At 48.9% G+C, this 21,764-nt stretch overlaps 1 protein-coding gene and 5 non-coding genes across 6 annotated transcripts; all 6 read right to left on the bottom strand.

Moving 5' to 3' along the window:
• Positions 1-1,239: 1,239 nt before the first annotated feature.
• trnat-agu (transfer RNA threonine (anticodon AGU)) lies at positions 1,240-1,313 on the bottom strand. The gene has a single exon. It is a non-coding gene; the product is annotated as a tRNA-Thr (tRNA).
• A 502-nt stretch (positions 1,314-1,815) lies between these two features.
• trnat-agu (transfer RNA threonine (anticodon AGU)) lies at positions 1,816-1,889 on the bottom strand. The gene has a single exon. It is a non-coding gene; the product is annotated as a tRNA-Thr (tRNA).
• A 3,033-nt stretch (positions 1,890-4,922) lies between these two features.
• On the bottom strand, positions 4,923-4,996 carry trnat-agu (transfer RNA threonine (anticodon AGU)). Its single transcript has one exon. It is a non-coding gene; the product is annotated as a tRNA-Thr (tRNA).
• A 530-nt stretch (positions 4,997-5,526) lies between these two features.
• trnat-agu (transfer RNA threonine (anticodon AGU)) lies at positions 5,527-5,600 on the bottom strand. The gene has a single exon. It is a non-coding gene; the product is annotated as a tRNA-Thr (tRNA).
• Positions 5,601-6,593: 993 nt separating this feature from the next.
• On the bottom strand, positions 6,594-6,667 carry trnat-agu (transfer RNA threonine (anticodon AGU)). The gene has a single exon. It is a non-coding gene; the product is annotated as a tRNA-Thr (tRNA).
• Positions 6,668-11,214: 4,547 nt separating this feature from the next.
• On the bottom strand, positions 11,215-21,559 carry LOC130386503 (Krueppel-like factor 15). Its single transcript, XM_056595452.1, has 3 exons — positions 21,287-21,559; positions 17,992-19,657; positions 11,215-12,268 (listed from the first exon to the last, which is right to left on the bottom strand). Exons 2-3 carry the CDS (start codon positions 19,527-19,529, stop codon positions 12,100-12,102), a joined length of 1,707 nt encoding a protein of 568 aa, XP_056451427.1. The 5' UTR covers positions 19,530-19,657; positions 21,287-21,559; the 3' UTR covers positions 11,215-12,099.
• Between the last annotated feature and the right edge of the window lie 205 nt (positions 21,560-21,764).

Here is a 21,764-nt window from a genome sequence, read left to right as displayed (position 1 = left end):
GATCAATTATCGAGCATCGATTAATTATGCCCGTCCCTACTAAGAACCAGAAACCAAACACTAAAACCTTAGAAATTAGGAAACCCTAAACTAAAATCCAACCCTTAAACCTAAACGAAACCCTTAACACCAATTGGCCACCCCTCATTTCAAGTGATTGCACATGCAAATGTGATCAATCAAGGTGAGATGTTTGATGGTCGTCAGTCTCAGGGATCACGGTAAACCCTTTTACCTTTTCTGTGTGCTGCATCTCCTCTAAAGGCTCTGCTGGGATTCGAACCCAGGATCTGGCACTTTAACCATCTAAGCCACAGTGCCCCATGATTAATATCATGTATATTTGATTTATTAGTGCAAACTCCAGTGTTGGAGGGCCTTGCTAATAATTTCATCACACTGTTGTATGTATTGATAACGTAGCGTGACGTAACGTAAACTTCCATTCTTTTTCAGAGCTTTACCTTTGGGGAAAACTATCCAAAAACGTAAAACAGCAAACCCTCAAACCGAATCAAAATAGGAAACGCTAACCTTAAAACCAAACCCTAGAACTAAAAACCAAGCACAAATAGAAAACCCCGTCCCTAAAGCAACACCCTTACCAAAAACTAAAACCAAAACATAATACAATTGGAAACTAATAGTAAAAACAAACCTAAGAACCAGAAACCAAACCCTAATAATTAGGGAACAGTAAACTACAACCCTTAAAACAGTTGTCCACCCCTCCGTTCAAGTTGGACGCACAGGCAAATGTGAGCCCAATCAAGGACCCCTTCATTGCAAACTGTTGCACAAATATTACCATTACATATTTTTTATGTCAGTTATTCAGAGTTTAAACAAAGTGAGATATTTGATAGTCAGGGATCAGAGTAAACACCTTTACCTGTACTGTGAACTGTATTTCCCCACATAGGCTCTGCTGGGATTCAAACCCAGGATTTCCTGTTTACAAGACACAGTGCCCCACGATTAAAAACATTGTATATTTTATTTATAAGTGCAAACACACTGACCAGGCGTAGCTCAACCGAAATGGTAAGTTCATTGTAGGATCAAGAAGATGTTTCGGAACCAATACAATTGCCAATGTGAGCATATTTAGCTTCATTTTTGCTAGCCCCACTGCTGATGTTGCGGGGGAAATATAGCTTAGATGACCATACACTCGGTCCTCAGTCAGAGGTCAGGGGAAACCCCTTTACCTTTACTGTGTACTGCAACTCTTCTAAAAGGCTCTGCTGGGAATCGAACCCAGGATCTCCTGTTTACTAGACAGGCGCTTTAACCATCTAAGCCACAGCGCCCCATGTATGTTGACATGTAGATTTGGAAGTCTATCCCTGAGAGAGAGAGAGCGAGAGCGAGAGCGAGAGAGTGAGTGAGTGAGTGAGTGTGTGTGTGTCACATTAAGACTCAGCACAGAACCCAAACTATGCAAATGTGGAGGTATATATGACCCTTATTTTACACTGACCCAGTCGAACAAAGCAGACTTTGGACGGAGCCCCAATCACACTGTACCAGCAGACATCCACGTCCTACTCAACTCAGAGTACCCAGTACTTCAGGGCCCAGTCGGGGATCTGGCCTTCTCGGCTCCAGATCCAGATCCTGCGTAGTGCACGCAGGAACACACACACAAACTCAACCTCAGAATGCCTTCATGGCCAACATAGTTCTACGTGAAGAGCTCGATTACATATGAAGTCATTCAATGAGAATTTCAGCACAGAGATGTTTTATGGTCCTCAGTCAGGGATCAGGGTAAACCCCTTTACCTTTACTGTGTACTGCAACTCTTCTAAAAGGCTCTGCTGGGAATCGAACCCAGGATCTCCTGTTTACTAGACAGGCGCTTTAACCATCTAAGCCACAGCGCCCCATGTATGTTCACATGTAGATTTGGATATTTGTACCTACGTGTGTGCGTGCATGCAAATGTGTGTGTGATTACTAGGGCTGTAACGATACACCAACTCACGATTCGGTTTGTATCACGATTTTTGACCCACGGTTCGATACATCTCACGATTTTTTTTATTTAAAAAGCATTTTTTTTTAAACAACACTAATATAATAATTGACTTAATGTAACATTTAATAACAAATAATTTGGAACACTGAACAGATTTGAACAGAAAGAATACTATTAAAGTATAGCTAAATTAATAAATAAATAAATAACCAAAGATTGCAGAGGTTGCATGAACGTTTGCATTCCAAACCCCTGTAGGGGGGTCTGGGTGCATTGTCCCCAAGAAGATTTTTTTGTGATTTTCACAAACAAAACGAAGCATTCTGGTGCATTCTGACAAAATAATAAAGGCAAAACAGAACATTTACTTACAAAGACGAATGGGGCCAGGGAACTAAGTTTTAAGTTAATTTATTTGCCTTGTAGAAATCAGCAACATTAAGAGTGTAGATACATCAACAAAAACTGTGAATTACACACAAGGTAACATTCTCTCTCTCTCTGTGAGTGAGTGAGTGAGTGAGTGAGTGAGTGAGTGAGTGAGTGAGTGAGTGAGTGAGTGAGTGAGTGAGTGAGTGAGTGAGTGAGTGAGTGAGTGAGTGAGTGAGTGAGTGAGTGAGTGAGTGAGTGAGTGAGTGAGTGAGTGAGTGAGTGAGTGAGAGAGAGATAGAGATAGAGATAATGGTTGAGTGTTACGGCCAAGCCATTGTGTTGGTAAACTTCACTCATAAATATATCTACAGTCTGCATTAGTATGCATTTAGACAAATGCAAAACAAATACAATGAAATATGAATTCCACAAAATTCATGTACCGTATTTTCCGGACTATAAGTCGCGGTTTTTTTGTAGTTTGGCTTGCCCTGCGACTTATATTTCGAATCGACTTATATGCCAAAATTGTGCGTACATAATCTTCGGCCGCAAGATGGCACCGTCATTCATTAGGCCTACAACTGAACGCTGCAAGCCTACTGCACCACCGAATAAATTATATTCTCGTCGTCATCGTCCTCAATGTCCTCCGGTTCAACCAAAGCTACCCCAGCCTTATCTGCAATGTTGTGCAACATAGCTGTCACACATATCACAGCGCATGACTTGGCCGGCGAAAACTGGAGCCCTCCGCTGGACTTGTGAGCGCAACTTCCACCTCCCGATCGTGCGCTCAGGTTTAGGACCGCGGCGCATACCCGTCCGGTGGAATCCCGGTGTCACTGAATTCGGTATACTCTCAGAACTACGAGTGGGACCGACACACCTATATTGCTATTGCAATTTTATTCAGTCTCTCCAGACTAAACGTTCTTGTTTAAATGTTTAAAAATAAATGCGACTTATACACCGATGCGACGTATATATGTTTTTTTCCTCGTCATGGAGCATTTTTTGACTGATGCGACTAATACTCGGGAGCGACGTATAGTCCGGAAAATACGGTAAATGTGCAAACTTTTGTATGTGGTTGTTCAAGACACACTTAAGGCATGATACCGACATAGGTTTGCAGAGGACTACATACAGTACAATATGCACACTGAAGGCCTGATGCCACCATAGGTTTGCAGAGGACTATATACAGTATGTACACTGAAGGCCTGGTCCCACCATAGGCTTGCAGAGAACTATATACAGTACACTTGAAAGGGGTGGGGGGAGGTTGCGAGGGTCAGCAACCAGTGTCCACCTCAAGGGAAGGAGGGGGGTGGGGGGGTAGTGAGGGTCTGCAACCAGTGTCCACCTCCCGGGAAGGGAGAGGGGGGGGGGGGGGACGAGAGAGCGAGTGAGAGAGACTAGTAAGAGAACTCTTGGAAAACTCTTACTTGTATAGGTACTTTGCTCGTCTGTCTTTCTGACTGGCAAATTTCTCAATAAGCCTTTTATTGAAATCTGGAATGTCCCGTGTGAGTTTTTTCTCTATAGATAGCATAGCCAGAGCATTGAGGCGATCTTGTGCCATAAGGAGTCTTTATCCTCTTTAAAGGTGGAGCAGCATCTCTCTAATTCTGCTGTTGACATTGGTGTGGTGATGAGGATCTTGAGAAGACTTACAGTTTTGCTGGATGTGTCTTGCAGGTTATTTCCCATTAGAACCTGTAATAGAGACGGTGGTCCACTGCAGCCCTGGAAGTCCACATGCTCGTAGATCAGGGACAGTTCTGTTTTAAGTCGGGCTTTGTCCAACATGGGACAGGCATCCACCGTGGTTTCCAGCACTGAATCTGGGAACTTTCTGCTGTGTTGTGGGAACAAGTCACCCTGCAACAGAGTAGCACTGATGAGATGCTTTGTGAAAGAAAACCTCTCCTTGGCATGGCTCATAATGGTGTCACAGACCTATGAAATAATAACCACAGAAAACCTGTCCCAGTTCAACAATACAATAAAATCATCATACTCCTACAAGTTATTTTTTTAGTAAAGCTTACAGTAATAATTAAAAAGCATAAATATGGGATATGGGAAAAATACAATGTCTGCATTCTCCAGCAGTAGATGTACAGTATGCATAGTATGTCTAATAATGACAACTCTGAATACAAAAATAAATGTGCCAACAAACACAAATACATCTAGGCTAGTGGAATAAATAGAAGTTGCTTACCTCTAGCATGGCTAGCTTTCACACAGTTGTTCATATGCACTCTTGCTAGGTCGTGTTTTTTTTATCCGTTCTGACGGCGTTTCAGGTCTGTCAACCCTGTCTGTGTCCACGAACTATCACACGCACTTGTTTTAAAAAATATACAAGGAAAGCAATTGCATTCAGACCTTAGACGACAACTGTTGTCACAATCAAGAAATCCTTCAGGCAACCTGTTGTACAAAGATCTATATGAAGAGCCCCATTACACACTTATTATGTAATTATTCAGAATCTAGAGATGTTTGATGGTCCTCAGTCAGGGGAAACCACCTTAACTTCACCTCCTCAAAAAGGCTCTGCTGGGAATCGAACCCAGGATCTCCTGTTTACTAGACAGGCGCTTTAACCATCTAAGCCACAGCGCCCCATGTATGTTGACATGTATGTTTGGAACTCTATCGGTGCGTGCGTGCATGTATGTGTGTATGTGTCTTTGTGTGTATGTTGGTGTGTGTGTGTGTGTGTGACACATTCAGAACCCCAACTTTGCAAATGTGGAGGTATATATGACCCTTATTTTACACTGACCCAGTCGAACAAAGCAGACTTTGGACGGAGCCCCAATCACACTGTACCAGCAGACATCCACGTCCTACTCAACTCAGAGTACCCAGTACTTCAGGGCCCAGTCGGGGATCTGGCCTTCTCGGCTCCATATTTGATGCGTTAAAACCGACTGCTGATCCTGAATCAGTTCTCAACGCGTAGTGCACGCAGGAACACACACACAAACTCAACCTCAGAATGCCTTCATGGCAAACATAGATCTACGTGAAGAGCTCGATTACATATGAAGTCATTCATTGAGAATTTCAGCACAGAGATGTTTTATGTTTCTCAGTCAGGGATCAGGGGAAACCCCTTTACCTTTACTGTGTACTGCAACTCTTCTAAAAGGCTCTGCAGGGAATCGAACCCAGGATCTCCTGTTTACTAGACAGGCGCTTTAACCATCTAAGCCACAGCGCCCCTCATATATTCACATGTAGATTTGCAACTCTATCACTGCATGTGTGTGTGTGTGTGTGTGTGTGTGTGTGTACAATGTATGCATTCTCCAGCAGTAGATATACAGTATGCATAGTATGTCTAATAATGTCAACTCTGAATACAAAAATGTGCAAACAAACACAAATACATCTAGGCTAGTGGAATAAATAGAAGTTGCTTACCTCTAGCATGGCTAGCTTCACACAGTTGTTCATATGCACTCTTGCTAGCTCGTGTTTTTTTTATCCGTTCTGACGGCGTTTCAGGTCTTTCAACCCTGTCTGTGTCCACGAACTATCACACGCACTTAATTGTTTTAAAATGTATACAAGGAAAGCAAAAAATTGCATTGGCATACCCACAGCTAGTTAGCCAAGCCTGAACCAAACTCTGGAAAAACTTCTCTTGTAGGCTCTATCCTTTTCTCTTGCTTGTTGGGTTATGTTCACTTCTGGCTTTTCTGGTCCGAGTTCTTTTACTTTTCTGCAAATGTTCTTCTTTCGAAGGGATTCATAAGCAAAGACTTAACTGAATTCGGGGCTAGTTGAATTCACAGGGAAACACTGGTAGCAGTACTCAAAGTCGCCGTGTTGCTGATCGCTGAGGTAATGGCAAATGCGAGGTCACGTGCAGCGGACGGTGCACTGGGTTGGGGGCTATATTTTGAGCGCCCACAAGCCATACAATTCGACGACGCTGATTGGCGAAATTATGTACTTTTCTGCTTGGCAACCGGGGAACCATTGGCTAAAAATTAATTCGATTCGATTTCAGACTTTAGACGGAGCCCAGATCACGCCGGCCGTAGCCTGACATTCAGACTTTAGACGACAACTGTTGTCTAATCAAGAAATCCTTCAGGCAACCTGTTGTACAAAGATCTATATGAAGAGCCCCAATACACACTTATTATGTAATTATTCAGAATCTAGAGATCGATGGTCCTGTCCCCTTTACTGCATCTCCTCTAAAAGGCTCTGCTGGGAATCGAACCCAGGATCTCCTGTTTACTAGACAGGCGCTTTAACCATCTAAGCCACAGCGCCCCATATATGTTGACATGAATACTTGGAACCATATCCCTGCGTGTGTGTATGTATGTGTGTATGTGTCTTTGCGTGCGTGTGTGTGTTTCCATGTCTGTATGTGTGTATGTTGGTGTGTGTGTGTTTGGTGTGACACTTTCAAACTCAGCACAGAACCCAAACTATGCAAATGTGGAGGTATATATGACCCTTATTTTACACTGACCCAGTCGAACAAAGACGGAGCCCCAATCACACTGTACCAGCAGACATCCACGTCCTACTTAACTCAGAGTACCCAGTACTTCAGGGCCCAGTCGGGGATCTGGCCTCTCAGGTGGTCTCGACTCCGCGTTAAAACCGACTGCTGATCCTGAATCAGTTCTCAACGCACAGTGCACGCAGGAACTCACACACAAACTCACCCTCAGAATGCCTTCATGGCAAACATAGATTTACGTGTGTGTGTGTGTGCTTGCGCGCGTTTGTGTGTATGTTTGTATGCATGTATGCGTATCTGTGGGTGTGTGTGTGTACTCCTGCACGCCAGTGTGTGTGCGCTCGTACATACGTGTGTGTTTGTGGCACATTCATACTCAGCACAGAACCCAAACTATGCAAATTTGGAGCTATATATGACGCTTATTTTAAACAGGCCCCAGCTTAACAAACCAGACTTCAGACGGGGCCCAGAGCACAGTTACAGCAGACCTCCATGTCCTACTTAACTCAGAGTATTCAGTACTTCAGGGCCCAGGCGGGGGTCTGGCCTCTCAGGTCTCTGGTGGTCTTGGCTCCAGATGTGACGCGTTAAACCTGACTGCTGTTCCTGAATCATTTCTCAACGCATAGTGCATGCAGGAACAAACCTCACGTGCACACGCAGGCACGCACACACGCACACGCACACACACACACACACACACACACACACACACACACACACACACACGCAGCGCTGGATGTGTTCAGATTAAGGCGGTGCGTGCGCGCTGTAATAGTAGTGGCTGAGGTAATAATTGGCGGACGTTTTCAATCGTGCCTGCATGCAAATCTCCTTTGCTCTCACATTTTTGGGCGCCGCTATGCAACTCCGAACTGTCACCATGAGTCAGCAAACACGGTGTGTGTGAGTGTGTGTGTGTGTGCGTGCGTGCGTGTGCATGTGCGTGTACGAGTTTGCGTGCACGTGTGTGTGTGCCCGCTGGTGTGTGCGCATGCGTGTGTGTGCGTGTGTGTGTGTGTGTGTTTGTGCGTGCGGAGGAAGGTGGCAGCTTGATATATACCAGGTCAGGGAGAAGCAGACCTGAGAGGAAAAGGAGAGAATATTTTCCGTGAGGTTTCACCATGTGGTACAAATCTCACGGCAGCATTCCTCGCCACACCAGCGTTTTCTCTTTGTCTTTGCACATGAAAGACGGCGCATTATTTTGTCATTTCATTCAATCAGCCTTAACCACAGAGTGACAACAAATATAAGTAACAGCACATTGGGCCGGCTTGGAGAGGAGCAGCGTACTTGGCTGCTGGAGACTGAAGAGCTAGGAGACTTGGCTGCTGGAGACTGAAGAGCTAGGAGACTGGGCTGCAGACAGAAGAGCTAGGAGACTGGGCTGCAGACTGAAGAGCTAGGAGACTGGGCTGCAGACAGAAGAGCTAGGAGACTGGGCTGCAGACTGAAGAGCTAGGAGACTGGGCTGGAGACTGAAGAGCTAGGAGACTGGGCTGCAGACTGAAGAGCTAGGAGACTGGGCTGCAGAATGAAGAGCTAGGAGACTGGGCTGCAGACTGAAGAGCTAGGAGACTGGGCTGCAGACGGAAGAGCTAGGAGACTGGGCTGCAGACTGAAGAGCTAGGAGACTGGGCTGCAGACAGAAGAGCTAGGAGACTGGGCTGGAGACTGAAGAGCTAGGAGACTGGGCTGGAGACTGAAGAGCTAGGAGACTGGGCTGCAGACTGAAGAGCTAGGAGACTGGGCTGCAGACTGAAGAGCTAGGAGACTGGGCTGCAGACTGAAGAGCTAGGAGACTGGGCCGGAGACAGAAGAGCTAGGAGACCACCGAGTCCCAGCAGACCCCCCCCAGTATTGCAACTGGCCTGAGCTACAGCTCCCCTCAGGTTCGCTCGTACCCCTGGTTCTCTCATCCCTCGTACCCCTGGTTCTCTCATCCCTCGTACCCCTGGTTCTCTCATCCCTCGGTTCCCCTGGTTCCCTTCGTCTTTAGTTGTTTCTTTGTCTTTTCCGCGGTGATCCCGGTTCTTCAGTTCTCCCTTGGCTCCTGGTTCTATGGACTGTTGGTTCTCTGTTCCCTGGTTTTATGAACTCTAGGTTCTGTTCCCTGGTTCTATAGACTGTTGGTTCCGTTCTCTGGTTCTATAGACTATTTGTTTCTTTGTTCCCTCATACTTTGGGTTCTTTGGTTCTACGTTCCCCTGGTTCTCCTCCCTGAATACTGCTTTGTCGCGGACGCCACAGGAGTGGTTCCAATAGTGGATCTGTGTTTGGTCGGGGGTGGAACCTAGCCCGGCCCCGGTTCCTGCTGGTAGGGAGAGCCGGAGGAGAAGGAGAAGGTGAACCGAACGCTGCGCTTCTGCTCCGCTCTGCAGGCTTGGGTTGCAAAATCAAACAGCAAACTTTTTTTCTTAGAGTTTTTATTTGCAAATGGATTTCTTGAACAAATACGACACACAAATAGATTTTTTTTGGCAGATTTTTCTTTGTCAGATGATTGCAGAATAATGAAACATGTGATCACATTAAAACGCTGCAAAAAACATCTTACAAAAAATAAAGCTCTGGCATTTTATAATATATCGAATTATAACGTTATGTACACTTCATTTACACATTTGTAGAAATACACAATTGCAGAGATCACAGCTTTCGTCTTCTTTGGTATTTACATACTGTACATTCAATTGCTCATATTTCATATCTTTATATGAAACTGGCTGATTAAGGCTCGGGTTTTACAGAAATGGCTGAGGAATGGTTGAAGAACAACGTTTAGAAACGCACTAATCCTTGATGGATTACTGTGTACCCAGTAGCTGACTAACCTCCCAACATAAGATTAGGGAAGGCTAGGTTAGGGTTGGTGATAGGAGACGGGTAAGCATTTGTTCATCCTATTACTAAGAAGTGTGGAAACAACATAGTCTGGTGTCATTCGATAAACCATTTAGTGCCCAGACATTTTGATCCAACTGGTTCTCCCAACACACACACACACGCACACGCGCGCGCACACACACACACACACACACAAAGACAAGTGCGAACAAACAAAAACACCCACACATGCATAACAAGTTCAAACACATTCATGTAAACACACACACACACACACACACACACACACACACACACACACACACACACACACACACACACACACACACACACACACACACACACACACACACACACACCGCCTACATCATTCAAATGATCTGTTGGATGAGAGTTGATCTAATGTGGGACAGATGTGAGGTTTGAAGACGGTTGATGACTCAGCACTCTGCTTGCTGAACACCTTCCATGTTGTCTTCCTCCACAAAGCATTACAGCGTAATCGCCCAGAGATTAGCATAGTTGCCTTTTAAAAGCACTTATTACTCCAAAAAAAAATCCTAATCATAAGCCGTCACTGGAACCCACATCAGAGCTGAGAACATTTGTGTGCTGACCAGTGGAAGGTATGAAATGGTGTGGTTTGGGCGAGAACCGTAAGAGTTTTATTATGTGTTGGTTGGGAGGCAGAGCAACACACGGCCTACTGTTGGTGTCTAGAAATAGATGCTCATCAGGCTCAGGAAGATACACTCGCGTTCCAAAATATCCGCTCCTTATGTTCCCAAATATGCACTCGTGCTCGGAAAGTTGCGGTCGTTATGTTCGGAACTATACACTCGTGTTTGGAAAGAACGGATCGTTATGTTCGGAACTAAATACTGATGTTCGGAAAGATCTGCTTGTTATGTTCGGAACTGACACTCGTACTTATTGTAAGTCGCTTTGGATAAAAGCTAAATGGAAAGATACACTTGTGTTTATATTAGTTGAAATGAGATGTACGTTAACATTTGCCCCTTTCTAGGACCAGATGGTGCCCCAACATTTCGTAAATTCCAGTTAAAATTCGAGAGAAACAGGCAAACTATATTGTCATGGTGATGTATTTCGAAAAGTAAAAAGCAATTCTTAGCAATGGAATCGTGTGTTCTTCCACTCAATCCATCAAACAGTCCTATCCAGGTACAGTACTTAATAACACTATTTCCCATACAGGACAGACCCTTCAGAATCAGCAGTGGCGTGCACACATATTTGAGGGGCAGTGGGGAAAGTCAGCAAAGGGGCACCTTTCATCGAACAGGGGTCACCCTCAGCCTTCTCTCAAGGAAGGAACTGTTCCTTCCGTTACGGGGGTATTCCGGAAGGCACTTTACACTGTACACCACTGGCCCGTTCCAGAGGACTAGTGACGCTGTTGTCTCTGTCGTAGGGGCACATTTGAGGGGAGGGTCAGAGTGTTTTAACCCGCCCCCCCCCCCCCCCCCCCCCCCACCAGAACAAGCCAGGAACAGAAGGAACAGAAGAGTCTGTTTGTCCCAGACCGGCCGTCAACAGAGTTACATAACGACGCAGCCCGGGACTGTGGGCAATAATCCAACATTAACCCAAGCTAGCCACTCTGGTGTTGTCTCCTGCACCTGTCTGAGGTCAGGGGTCACGTCCGAGCTCCTTGGTCGTCCCTGGCAACCCGCCCGGCTTGTTGAAGATTAAGGAACGTGGGTGCATCATTGACTCTGGAGAGGAATCCTCTCAATAGATCCCACATTTCAAAGTAAAAGTCCTCGCCTTGCCGAAGGAGTTCATGAGGATGACGATGATGAACGCACAAACCAAAGGGTAGGACCCCAGGACGTCCGGGCGGGGCTTCACGTGATTCAGCGTGAGAGGAGCGGGACGGGGGGGAAAGCTTATGCTGCTGGTCCCAGTTCAGGCGGCTCAGGTCTCCGTGACACTCTGCGCCCCCCCCCCCAGAGACCTCGCCACCCAATAAATTATCACAGCAGCGCCAGCATGCGTCACGCGTACATGCCGAACGCACACACAGAGACACACACGCACGCACACACACACACACACACACAGACAGAGACACACACAGAGACAGACACGCACAGAGACACACGCACAAAAGCACACACGGCACGGTTGGCGGCTGACGTCACAACGTCCAGCAAACGATCCCTTGGAACAGAAAAGGTGGACCGACAGCGTACTGTTACCACACTCTCTCTCTCTCTCTCTCTCTCTGGCGCTCTGTGTCTCTCGCCCCGGACACAAACACACACACACACGCACGCCCCTGGGTCCGGGTCGGGTGTCAGGTGCCGGGGGTGTCCTGGCTGTCCCGGGCGGGGGGGGGGGGGGGGGGGGGGGTTCAGGTTCCGGATCGGGCCGTCCTGCTGTTTCGTGGAAAGCGGTGGACTTTGAGGTGCTTGGACAGGTGATCGCTGCGCGCAAACTTCTTCTCGCACACCACACACTGGTAGGGCTTCACCCCGGAGTGGGACCGGCGGTGGCGGGACAGCTCGTCCGACCGGGAGAACCTGGGCACAAGGAGGGGGGGGGGGGGGCAGGGAACGTTAGCGGGGGGGTGGGCGAGGAGGCGGGACGTGTTGGGGTGTGTTTGGTGGGGTTGGGGGATCACATGGTTTGGGGGTTTTGACAGATTCAGATTCTGCTGTACAGAAACAACAGATCGACTGTGCTGGTCGAACATTAACCAGTCAGAAACAAACAGCAGGTTATGGTTACACATACACACACAAGCTGCACAACTGAAACACGCTAGACACATCGAACACGCTCCACACACACAGACGCTAAACAACTGAAACACGCTACACACATTTAACACGGAACACACCTCCAACATGCTACACAACTCAAACATGCTACACAACTCAAACATGTCAGACCATGTTGTTGTACCATACACACATCAGGGCTGGGGTGTGTGTGTGTGTGTGTGTGTGTGTGTGTGTGTGTGTGTCTATGAGTGTGTTAGTGTGTGATTGTAAGAGTGTGTTTGAGAGCGTGTGAGTGTTTGAGTGTGTGATTCTATGAGCGTGTGAGTGAGTGCGTGTGTGTGTGGTTGTGGTGTGTGTGTGAGTGAGTGTGTGTGTGGGTGGTGTGTGAGTGAGACTGTGTGAATGTGTGAATGAGTGTGATATGTGACGGAGGTGTAAAGACGTCAGGGTTCATCACGTTAACGCGCGATAGAAGAACGCAGAGAAAGGATCAACAGACAGGAAGGGGTGAGAGAAAGCGAGAGCGAGTGAGTGTGTGTGTGTGTGTGAGTGTTTGCATGTGTGTGTGTGTGTGTGTGTGTGTATGTGTGTGTGTACGTGTGTGTGCGTTTGAGTGAGTGAGTGAATGATGGAGTGTCTGTGATCGAGCCTGTGTGTGTGTGTGTGTGTGTGTGTGTGAGCGTGAACGTGTGCATGTGGGTGTATGCGTGTACTTTTTTGTCTATGTGCATGTGTTTTCATCATCAGGGGCGTGGCTCAGTTCCAGTTTGATTCACTTTACAAACTTTATTTGTACGTTACTACGGTAACTGTTGTCATTACGACATTACTACAGCGGGGGGGGAGGGGGGGGGGGAATTAACTGTATTATGTAGCGATTAACAAGAACACACCGTTTGTGAGTGTGTGTGTGTGTGCGTCTGTGTGTGTGTGTGTGTGTGTGATGATCTCATGGTTTCTTGTTGCTCCATCACCGGCCTTGACTTGTCTGACTGCGGTTGGCGTGAGGCCTGAGTCACGCGAGAGAGCGGAGGTTTCTGGTATCTGTGTGTCTGCTGAGCGGTTGATATCTGCTCCTCGCCGCCTCTCTCCCTGCTCAAGTATGGTGACCGGCGCTGCGTACCGTACGGTCTGTGACATCTCTAATGTAGAGAGGAGATGTGTATGCATGGGTCCTCAAAGCCAAGTATTGGTAGTGCTCTTATACACACACACACACACACACACACACACACACACACACACACACACACACACACACACACACACACACACACACACACACACACACACACACAGTAATTTATATATCTATATACTGTATAGATATATAAATACATATGCGTGCGTGTGTGCAATATATCCATGGGCTCACAACGAGATGAATCGCCGTGGTAACAGCGATCCCAAAAAAAAATATTTCAAAGGTTAAGTCGCAGCAATTCCTGCTACTTAACCTGGGGTTCAATTCCTGCTGAGGTTTGTTTCGTTTTGACCATAATGCAAGTTTTAAACATAATACCATCATGTCTATCTTGCTGTCATCGATAACATCCGACCATCGCTGTCACAACCCACGAGGGCGCGGAGAGAGCTGTGAGCTAGCACTCTTGAGGCCAGCGTTCAAGCCCCGTTGATGACCGCTGATGGAAGGATCATGTGAATTGTACAGTCAAGTACCACCTCTGAGAAGATTGTGGCAAACTGTGAGAATGATGTCTTGTTGGTGCAGTTTAAAGGGCTTTAGGTTAACACTCTGTAGGCTTTGGGTCTAGGCCCCGCTCAAACGTCACAAAAAAAATTAGTTTCTATTATCATGCAGTTATTGAGCTTCACTCCAAAGCTGCTTACAGTGAAATACATACTCATGAAAGAGCAGGTAGGGGTTATAGACGTCTTTCTGTAGGAGGCCTGAAGGGACATTTGGGGTGCAACGCAGAACCCTTTTAAGAGGGACGGCCTAAACACTAGCATATTCTCCAAAAGTACTTCTTACACAAACGTACACACCCGACCAAACTTGTATCCCTGGAGCCTGCCCAGTTACACATGTGCTGCAACGTGCACGAGCACCCCTCACCCACACACGTGCACGCACTCACACACACACACACACACACACATGCATACACGCGTATGCACGCACACACAGGGATATAAATACACGCCCACACCCACGCTTACACACACACACACACACACGCTGTGACACGCGTGTCAGAGCCTGGAGCTGAGGCTGTACACATGTTCAAGCTGAGACACGGGACGACGCGTTGTTCGGGAGATTATTAAAAGCGCGGCCAACTGCCACTCGTCTTCATATGTTACTGTAACAGCGGGGATCAGCACCTGTTGCGACCTGCCGGGTGCGCTCCTTTAAGAACCATTCACAAAAACTGGGGTTTGGCCTGTTGGGTCATACACTGCTCTTTCAGAGTCCGCCCGACACAAACCGGCTCGCATGCACGCACACACACATGCACACGCACACGCAAATGCACACACACCTACACAAACACCCTCGCACTCTCTCAATCGCCCTCTGACTCTCCAACACAAACACACTTCTCTCTCTCCGTCCCGTCCCCCTTTGAGCACACCTGCTCGCATTCACACACGCACACGCACGCGCACACGCACCCCCACACACACACACACACGCACACGCACACACACGCACAAGGCTCTCTCTCCAGCAGAACTGATAGCCCAGGGCGTCCTGCTCCAGGCTCCTCTCTCCAGGCTCTCAGACCGCTAGGCGTGTTGTGATAAGCGCTGCGGACGAAAGCCTCCAGCGAGGGGATCCATGCCCTCCTAGCCCCCGCCCCTCTGCCCCCCCCCCCCCTTCTCACTGTGTCTCCACACCATGGAGGAGGGGGTGGGTGGGGCTAGGAGGGACGATGGGGGGTCTCAGTGAAGGCGTAGACCTGGTCGGACCCCTAGCTCCCTGGAGGTTCAGACGCAGAACCTCTTCTGGTTCTGGTTCTCAGCTGAGTGCGTGTGGGTGTTGACGCTCTACCAAACAGTTCCACGTGTCAGTGCTCACAGAGGGGCTGCTGTGTCCCGCCAGCGGCTGACGGCCGAGAGGCTGCGGAGAAGATGGTGCTAATCTTCAGCAGACCTCTGTCTGTCGGTCGGCCGCCCTGGCTGTCTGTCTGTCTCCCTGGCTGTCTGTCTGTAAGATCGATTCGTTGCCCACATAGTATTATGTTATGCAATAAAAAAAACTATAGGTGCATAATAGTACATAATAAACAGCAACACACACACACACACACACACACACACACACACACACACACACACACACACACACACACACACACACACACACACACACACTGGTGTGAGGCCATTTATTCAAAGATTAAATCAGTCACACTTATTCCGGATGTCAACACACAATAAGTATTGTGTGTGTGTGTGTGTGTTTGTGTGCGAGTGTGTGTGTTGGCATGCATAAAATATGTGTGTGGTTGGATATGTGCATGGACATGTGTGTGTTATGTGTGTGTGTTACATGTGTGTGTTATGTGTGTGTGTTATATGTGTGTGTGTGTGTGTGTGTGTGTGTGTGTGTGTGTGTGTGTGTGTGTGTGTGTGTGTGTGTGTGTGTGTGTGTGTGTGTGTGTGTGTGTGTGTGTGTGTGTGTGTGTGTGTGTGTGCGTGCATTCATATTTGTGTGAGTGTGCACGCGTGTATCTATGTTTGCTTGTGCGTGACTGTGGGGGCGTGCATAAAACATGTGTGCGGTTGTGTATATTTGTACACGTGCATGTTTGTGTTTGTGTGTGTGCGTGCATGGATGTGTGTTTGTGTGACGTACGTGTGCGTGCAGCAGCGACAGCAGGCTAACAGAGTTAACAGACTGAGGGGTAAACAAGAGGCCTTCCTCCCAGGGCTCAAAGTCCCGCTGCAGTTCAAACGCTCTCCTATCTTATCACACACACACGCAGATAGCAGGCTGGGACCGGCCTGGTCCGGACCCTGGTCCCCGCTACACCTCCACACACTGCGGCCCCCTGGGGCATCACTGAGTCGTCTGATCAATCATCCAAGAGCTGCCTACATGCACATGAGTGTCATTTCAACCCAAAACCCCCTGTAGCGATATTCATTTTCTCTCATTCAGCAGACGCATTCCTTCAAAGATCCTCACTGCGATTGTTAGATCCAGTCAGGGTAAGGGGGTACCTTGCTCTAGGGATGCCAACATGGTTGTGCCACCCTACCCCCACACAACCCTTTTACGCACTTATGGTATGTTCTTCGTCCTTGCAGAATAGTCTTAGTCTCTTTACTGTTAGTGCTTGGTATTCGGTTCAATGAAAATCCTTACTGTACAGACAGCGATATATTGTTGTCTTCCTTCTTCTGATGAATGTACTTATGTTTAGTCGCTTTGGATAAAAGCGTCTGCAAAATGCCCTGAATGTAAATGTAATGTTGTGCAGACTGGGGTTGGAACCTACAACCTTTCAGCTGGGGGAACCCTGCACTATTCCGCCCTTGTTCGATCATTTGTGTATATTTTTCTATTCCAAATAAGGATTGGCCACTTTGCAATATGTAAAGGTAAAATATTATCCCATAGTTAGCCTCATTTCAAAGTAAAAGCGTGAGTTTCCAGTCTGTTAGTTAGTAAGCTCTAACCTCTACTGCCTCTGCAAACAGAACATAAACTCCCCCAGCCTCTAGGTCTGTGTCAGACGCATTGGGAAACAAAATGCCAAAAGTCTCATAAAACTTTGTCAAAGTTTGTTTTTAGAGTCATTTCCCCAATCGAAGACCAAGATTACAACCTCAAAACCGTTTTTTTATGATACATAGCGATGACCCCACAAACTAGGTCATCGTAGGCTAACCTCTGACCTCTGTTGACATACTTTAGCGCCGCAACTGATAGCTAGAATTAAGCGACATGCTAGCCATCTTGTTCGCTAATCAATGACTTTATGTGAATGGATATTATGATAGGCGAGAAACATGTAACTAAGTTAAGAGTTATTAAGGCTGGCAGCATGAGTGGAGAGTATTTACCTCCATCCTCTGAAAATGTGTAACTAGTAACTAGTAACTGGTAAACAATGCTCGGTCTTACCTCCATCCTCAACTGGTTCAGGCAAAGGCCAGATAGTGATAATAACCATTAACTAGTAATAGTGATCTTTGGTCTTCCCTCCACTTAATAGCTCTAGCAACTAGTGTTAGTAAAAGTAACAGTGTACCTGCACGGGCCATGTGCAGGTGAACGGACAACTAGTAAAAGTAACTAGTTATTACTAGTACTAGTACTAGTACTAGTAATAGTAATAGTCTCACCTCCAGCCGCAGCCGTAGAAGTAACAGTAAAAGTTATAGTAACTAGTAATGGTAACTAGTACTAGTACTAGTAATAGTAACAGTCTCACCTCCAGCCGCAGCCGGGCCAGGTGCAGGTGAAGGGACAACTAGTAGAAGTAACAGTAAAAGTTATAGTAACTAACAGTAACTAGTACTAGTAATAGTAACAGTCTCACCTCCAGCCGCAGCTGGGCCAGGTGCAGGCGAAGGGCTTCTCCCCGGTGTGCCTCCGGAGGTGGGCCTTCAGGTGGCTGCTCTTGGTGTACATCTTGTTGCAGCCGGGGAACGAGCACTTGTGCATCTTGATGAGGTCGGCCACCGAGCTCTTCTGGTACTTGTGGCTGGCGAACAGGAAGCCCTCAGCCGGGTCCCCGCCCTCGCCCGGCCCCGCCGGCTTGGCCGCGATCGGCACGGGGGCGATGCGGACGAACTTGGAGGGCGGGACGGCCGCGGTTCCCGGGGTCGCGGTTCCGGCCACGCTGACCTGGGGAACCAGCTGGGGAACCAGGGCGAAGGTCTGGCCCTGGATGTTGACCAGGAGCTGGGCGATCTTGATGTCCGAGGAGGGCTGGGGGGCCGCCGGGTTGGGCGTCGGCGCGGGGGGGAAGGCGGACTCCTGTTTGATCTGGATCGGCTGGATCTGCAGGATCACCGGCGCCGTGGAGGACGCGTCGGAGCCGTCCGTGGAGGCGGGAGGCGACAGGCTCTCCTCCTGCTTCACGGCGACCGCCGCGGCCCCGTCGCTCCACGCGGAGCCACAGCGGGCGGTACGACCGGCGTACGCCGCCGACGGGGACGAGGGCTCGCTCTCAGCGGCGGACGCTTCGTCGCTCGCCGCTGAGGTCCCGGGGGAGCGGGCTACGACGGCGCCGCACGCCACAGGAACCATCTGGTCCGAGGTCTCCTCCTCCGACCGGAGGACTGCCGCCGCCAACGCCCTGGGACTCCCAGCCTCGGTGTCTTCTGACATCCGCTCCGCCGCCTCTTCCTCTCCCTCGTCGTCCTCCTCCATCACCTGCTCCTCCTCCTTCCCGGCGGCCGCCTGCATGTTCTCCTCCAGGAACTCGTCGATCTCCTCCAGGGTCGGCTGGAAGAGGAGGCTCGCAGAGGGCTCGTGGAGCTCCTCCATGAAGACGGGGAGCACAAAGCTCTCCTCCTCCTCCTCCTCCCTGCCCCCCTGCGACAGGAGGCTGAGGCGCTGCTCCCTCCGGGCCTCCCAGGCCAGGCCCATGGGCAGCAGCGGGGAGGAGGAGGAGGAGGTGCTGGAGGGCGGGCTGCCCCCGTGGCTCACCAGAGGGGTGGAGAGCGAGCCCTGCGAGAGGAGGAGGTCCAGCAGGGCGTCGGGGCTCTCCCTCCCAGAGGAAGAGCTGCTCCCCTTGCTGCCACTCCTGCCCTCATAGCGCGAAGAGGAGGAGTCCAGGAGGAGGTGTCCCAGAGAGGAGGAGGAGGAGGAGGAGGAGGAAGAGTCGGGGCTTGAGCAGAGGGAGGAGCCTGGGCTGGAGTCGCTCAGGTCGTCCTCCGAGCTGAAGGGCGAGGAGAACAGCGTCAGCTCCTGGAGGTGGCGCTGGTGGTGGTGGTGGTGGTGGTGGTGGTGGTAGACGGAGTCGTCTGTCCCGGTGGCGCCCGGCGGCGGGGGCGACGAGGCCGGCCCGTTGCCATGGTGACCGGCGTAGCACAGGAAGGTCTCCTCGCCAAACGACAGGTGATCGACCATCCCCGAGCGGGCTTCCGGCGGGCGGTGTGCGTTCTCCGCCGCCTTGATGGCTCAGGTTCTGGAGGGGTTCTAGAGGGGTTCTAGAGGGGCCGGTGGAGAGCTGTGGTACGGTCCTCTCCTTCCAGGTCCTGAGAGGGAAGCAAAGCAAAGTTATGGTCGGAGAAAGACCAGAGAGTTTGATTCTGTCACCTTATGGTCGGAGACAGACCAGAGAGTTTGACCGGTTCTGTCACCTTATGGTCGGAGACAGACCAGAGAGTTTGATCTGTTCTGTCCCCTTATGGTCGGAGACAGACCAGAGAGTTTGACCGGTTCTGTCACCTTATGGTCGGAGACAGACCAGAGAGTTTGACCGGTTCTGTCCCCTTTTGGTCAGAGACAGACCAGAGAGATTGACCGGTTCTCTCACCTTATGGTCGGAGACAGACCATAGTTTGACTGGTTCTGTCAACTTATTCTGACAGAACCTGGAGGTAAGGTTCTGTCAAACCTGGTCTTACTGAGGGCTTTACTGGATATGCCAATGAACGATGCAGCCAATGGTCACTCAAGTACAGTCCTGCCTTCCTGCTAATCAAACCAATGATCAGCCACTAACGCAGCCCTGATAAAGACTCGTCTTAGAACCAACCCGCAGGCCGTCAGACACCACATGCATCAGTGCTGGACGTCTGAGGACAACAGAATTTGCACCGGCTCCTCTTTTCGCTGCACGACCTGCTTTTTAGGTCGGGGGGGGGGGGGGGCTCAAATGAAAGTGAACCACGTGTGAGGAGGCTGGAATGCAGAGAGCGTGCGATGCAGCTGCTCCGCTCTGCAAGGTCGGCGCAATCTGGACATGAGGAACAGCGGTCTGGATTCCCACCCGCTGCTCATGGAAAAACTCGCGGCTCCGCGTCCAGGGCCGCTGATACCGCAGACCTCACACCTGTTCTTCGTTATAGCGTGTAACTTCAATCCTTGCGGGAGGCTCCCGCGATTCTAAGTAGCCTACCAGATCAATACGCACGCCGCAACACTACGGTTTTTCGGACGCATCCATTAAAATAAGTGTGGATTAAGTTATTAACTGTTAAACCGACTACCTTGATTTATCGGTATATAAATAGTTATACATGACAGATAATAAGAATAATAATAGCTGCTTTTGTCTTGTCTAAATATCCTCATGTGCATTTCAATGGAGTTAATGTTTTTTTTGTTTTTTTTAAAGTCTTTGAAAGCCTTAAAGGAGTCAGAAACGAAGTGACGATAAACAGAAGCGTTGTTGAGCAGCGAGGGGTGGGGCAGCGCCTCCTTGCGGCCGCCTGGGGAACTGCAGTCCAGCATGCGCCCTGCAGAAATACATTTAGAAAGGAACGCAGCGAAGAAGCAAACCAGCCTGTCCCTGCAGATGATAAATTTGACTTTTATTTAGTTGAGATGTGACTGTCATTAAGATTAAATTTTACTTAAATCAGGCCGGTAAATGGTAGACAGCGCCCGATGAAGATTGTGAGGACTGAAAAGAAGGTAACTTACAACTTAGTAGCAAGTTATATAAAATGCAGTGTCCTTTACAAATGCTTTACCCTCCATTGGATTCATAAATTCTGCCCGACGTGTGTTGGGCCAACGTGCCGCTGTGATAGGGGAAGCCCCACTCCAGCCGTCCCCAGCCTGTCACTCTCCTGCACGATAACTCTGACACTGATCTAATCTCTTCACCTCCACTAATACTGTTCAACCAATCGATACATCGGAAAACGTGCGCTTACCTTCGGTGCGGCAGTACTCAAGATCCCTACACTTCACCTCGAGAGGCGATACGAGTCCTTCGGAAAATATGTGGAAGGGGGTTCGTTCGCTCTCCGGCACAACAACATAGTCCAGTAGCGCAGCTCTAGAGTGAGGAGGTCGACGCGAACTCCGACGGAGCCCATCGTGTGGAGTCACGTGATCGGAGGGTCGGTTTATGAAGGCTCGACTGCTCGCTGCTCTTCCATTGGCTGTGACGCACGCGCGACGGCAGGCCTGGCAGTACTGGCTCCTGGTTGCTGGCAACCACACGCTTTACTTTTGACGCATATTAATCAATCAGATCAAGCCATAAAGTGAATAACGACAGACTTCTGCCTGAAGTCAATAAATAGACAGGAGCCCGACAGGTCCAAAGGTGTGTACACACTTCAATTCACAGACACACGCACACACACACACGCACACGGAAACGCACACGCACACACACACACACAC

The sequence above is a fragment of the Gadus chalcogrammus genome, chromosome 1 (genome assembly GCF_026213295.1).
Source record: "Gadus chalcogrammus isolate NIFS_2021 chromosome 1, NIFS_Gcha_1.0, whole genome shotgun sequence".
NCBI lineage: Eukaryota > Metazoa > Chordata > Actinopteri > Gadiformes > Gadidae > Gadus > Gadus chalcogrammus.
Note: the sequence above shows the minus strand (reverse complement) of the source record. Positions and strands in the feature narration are given on the sequence as shown.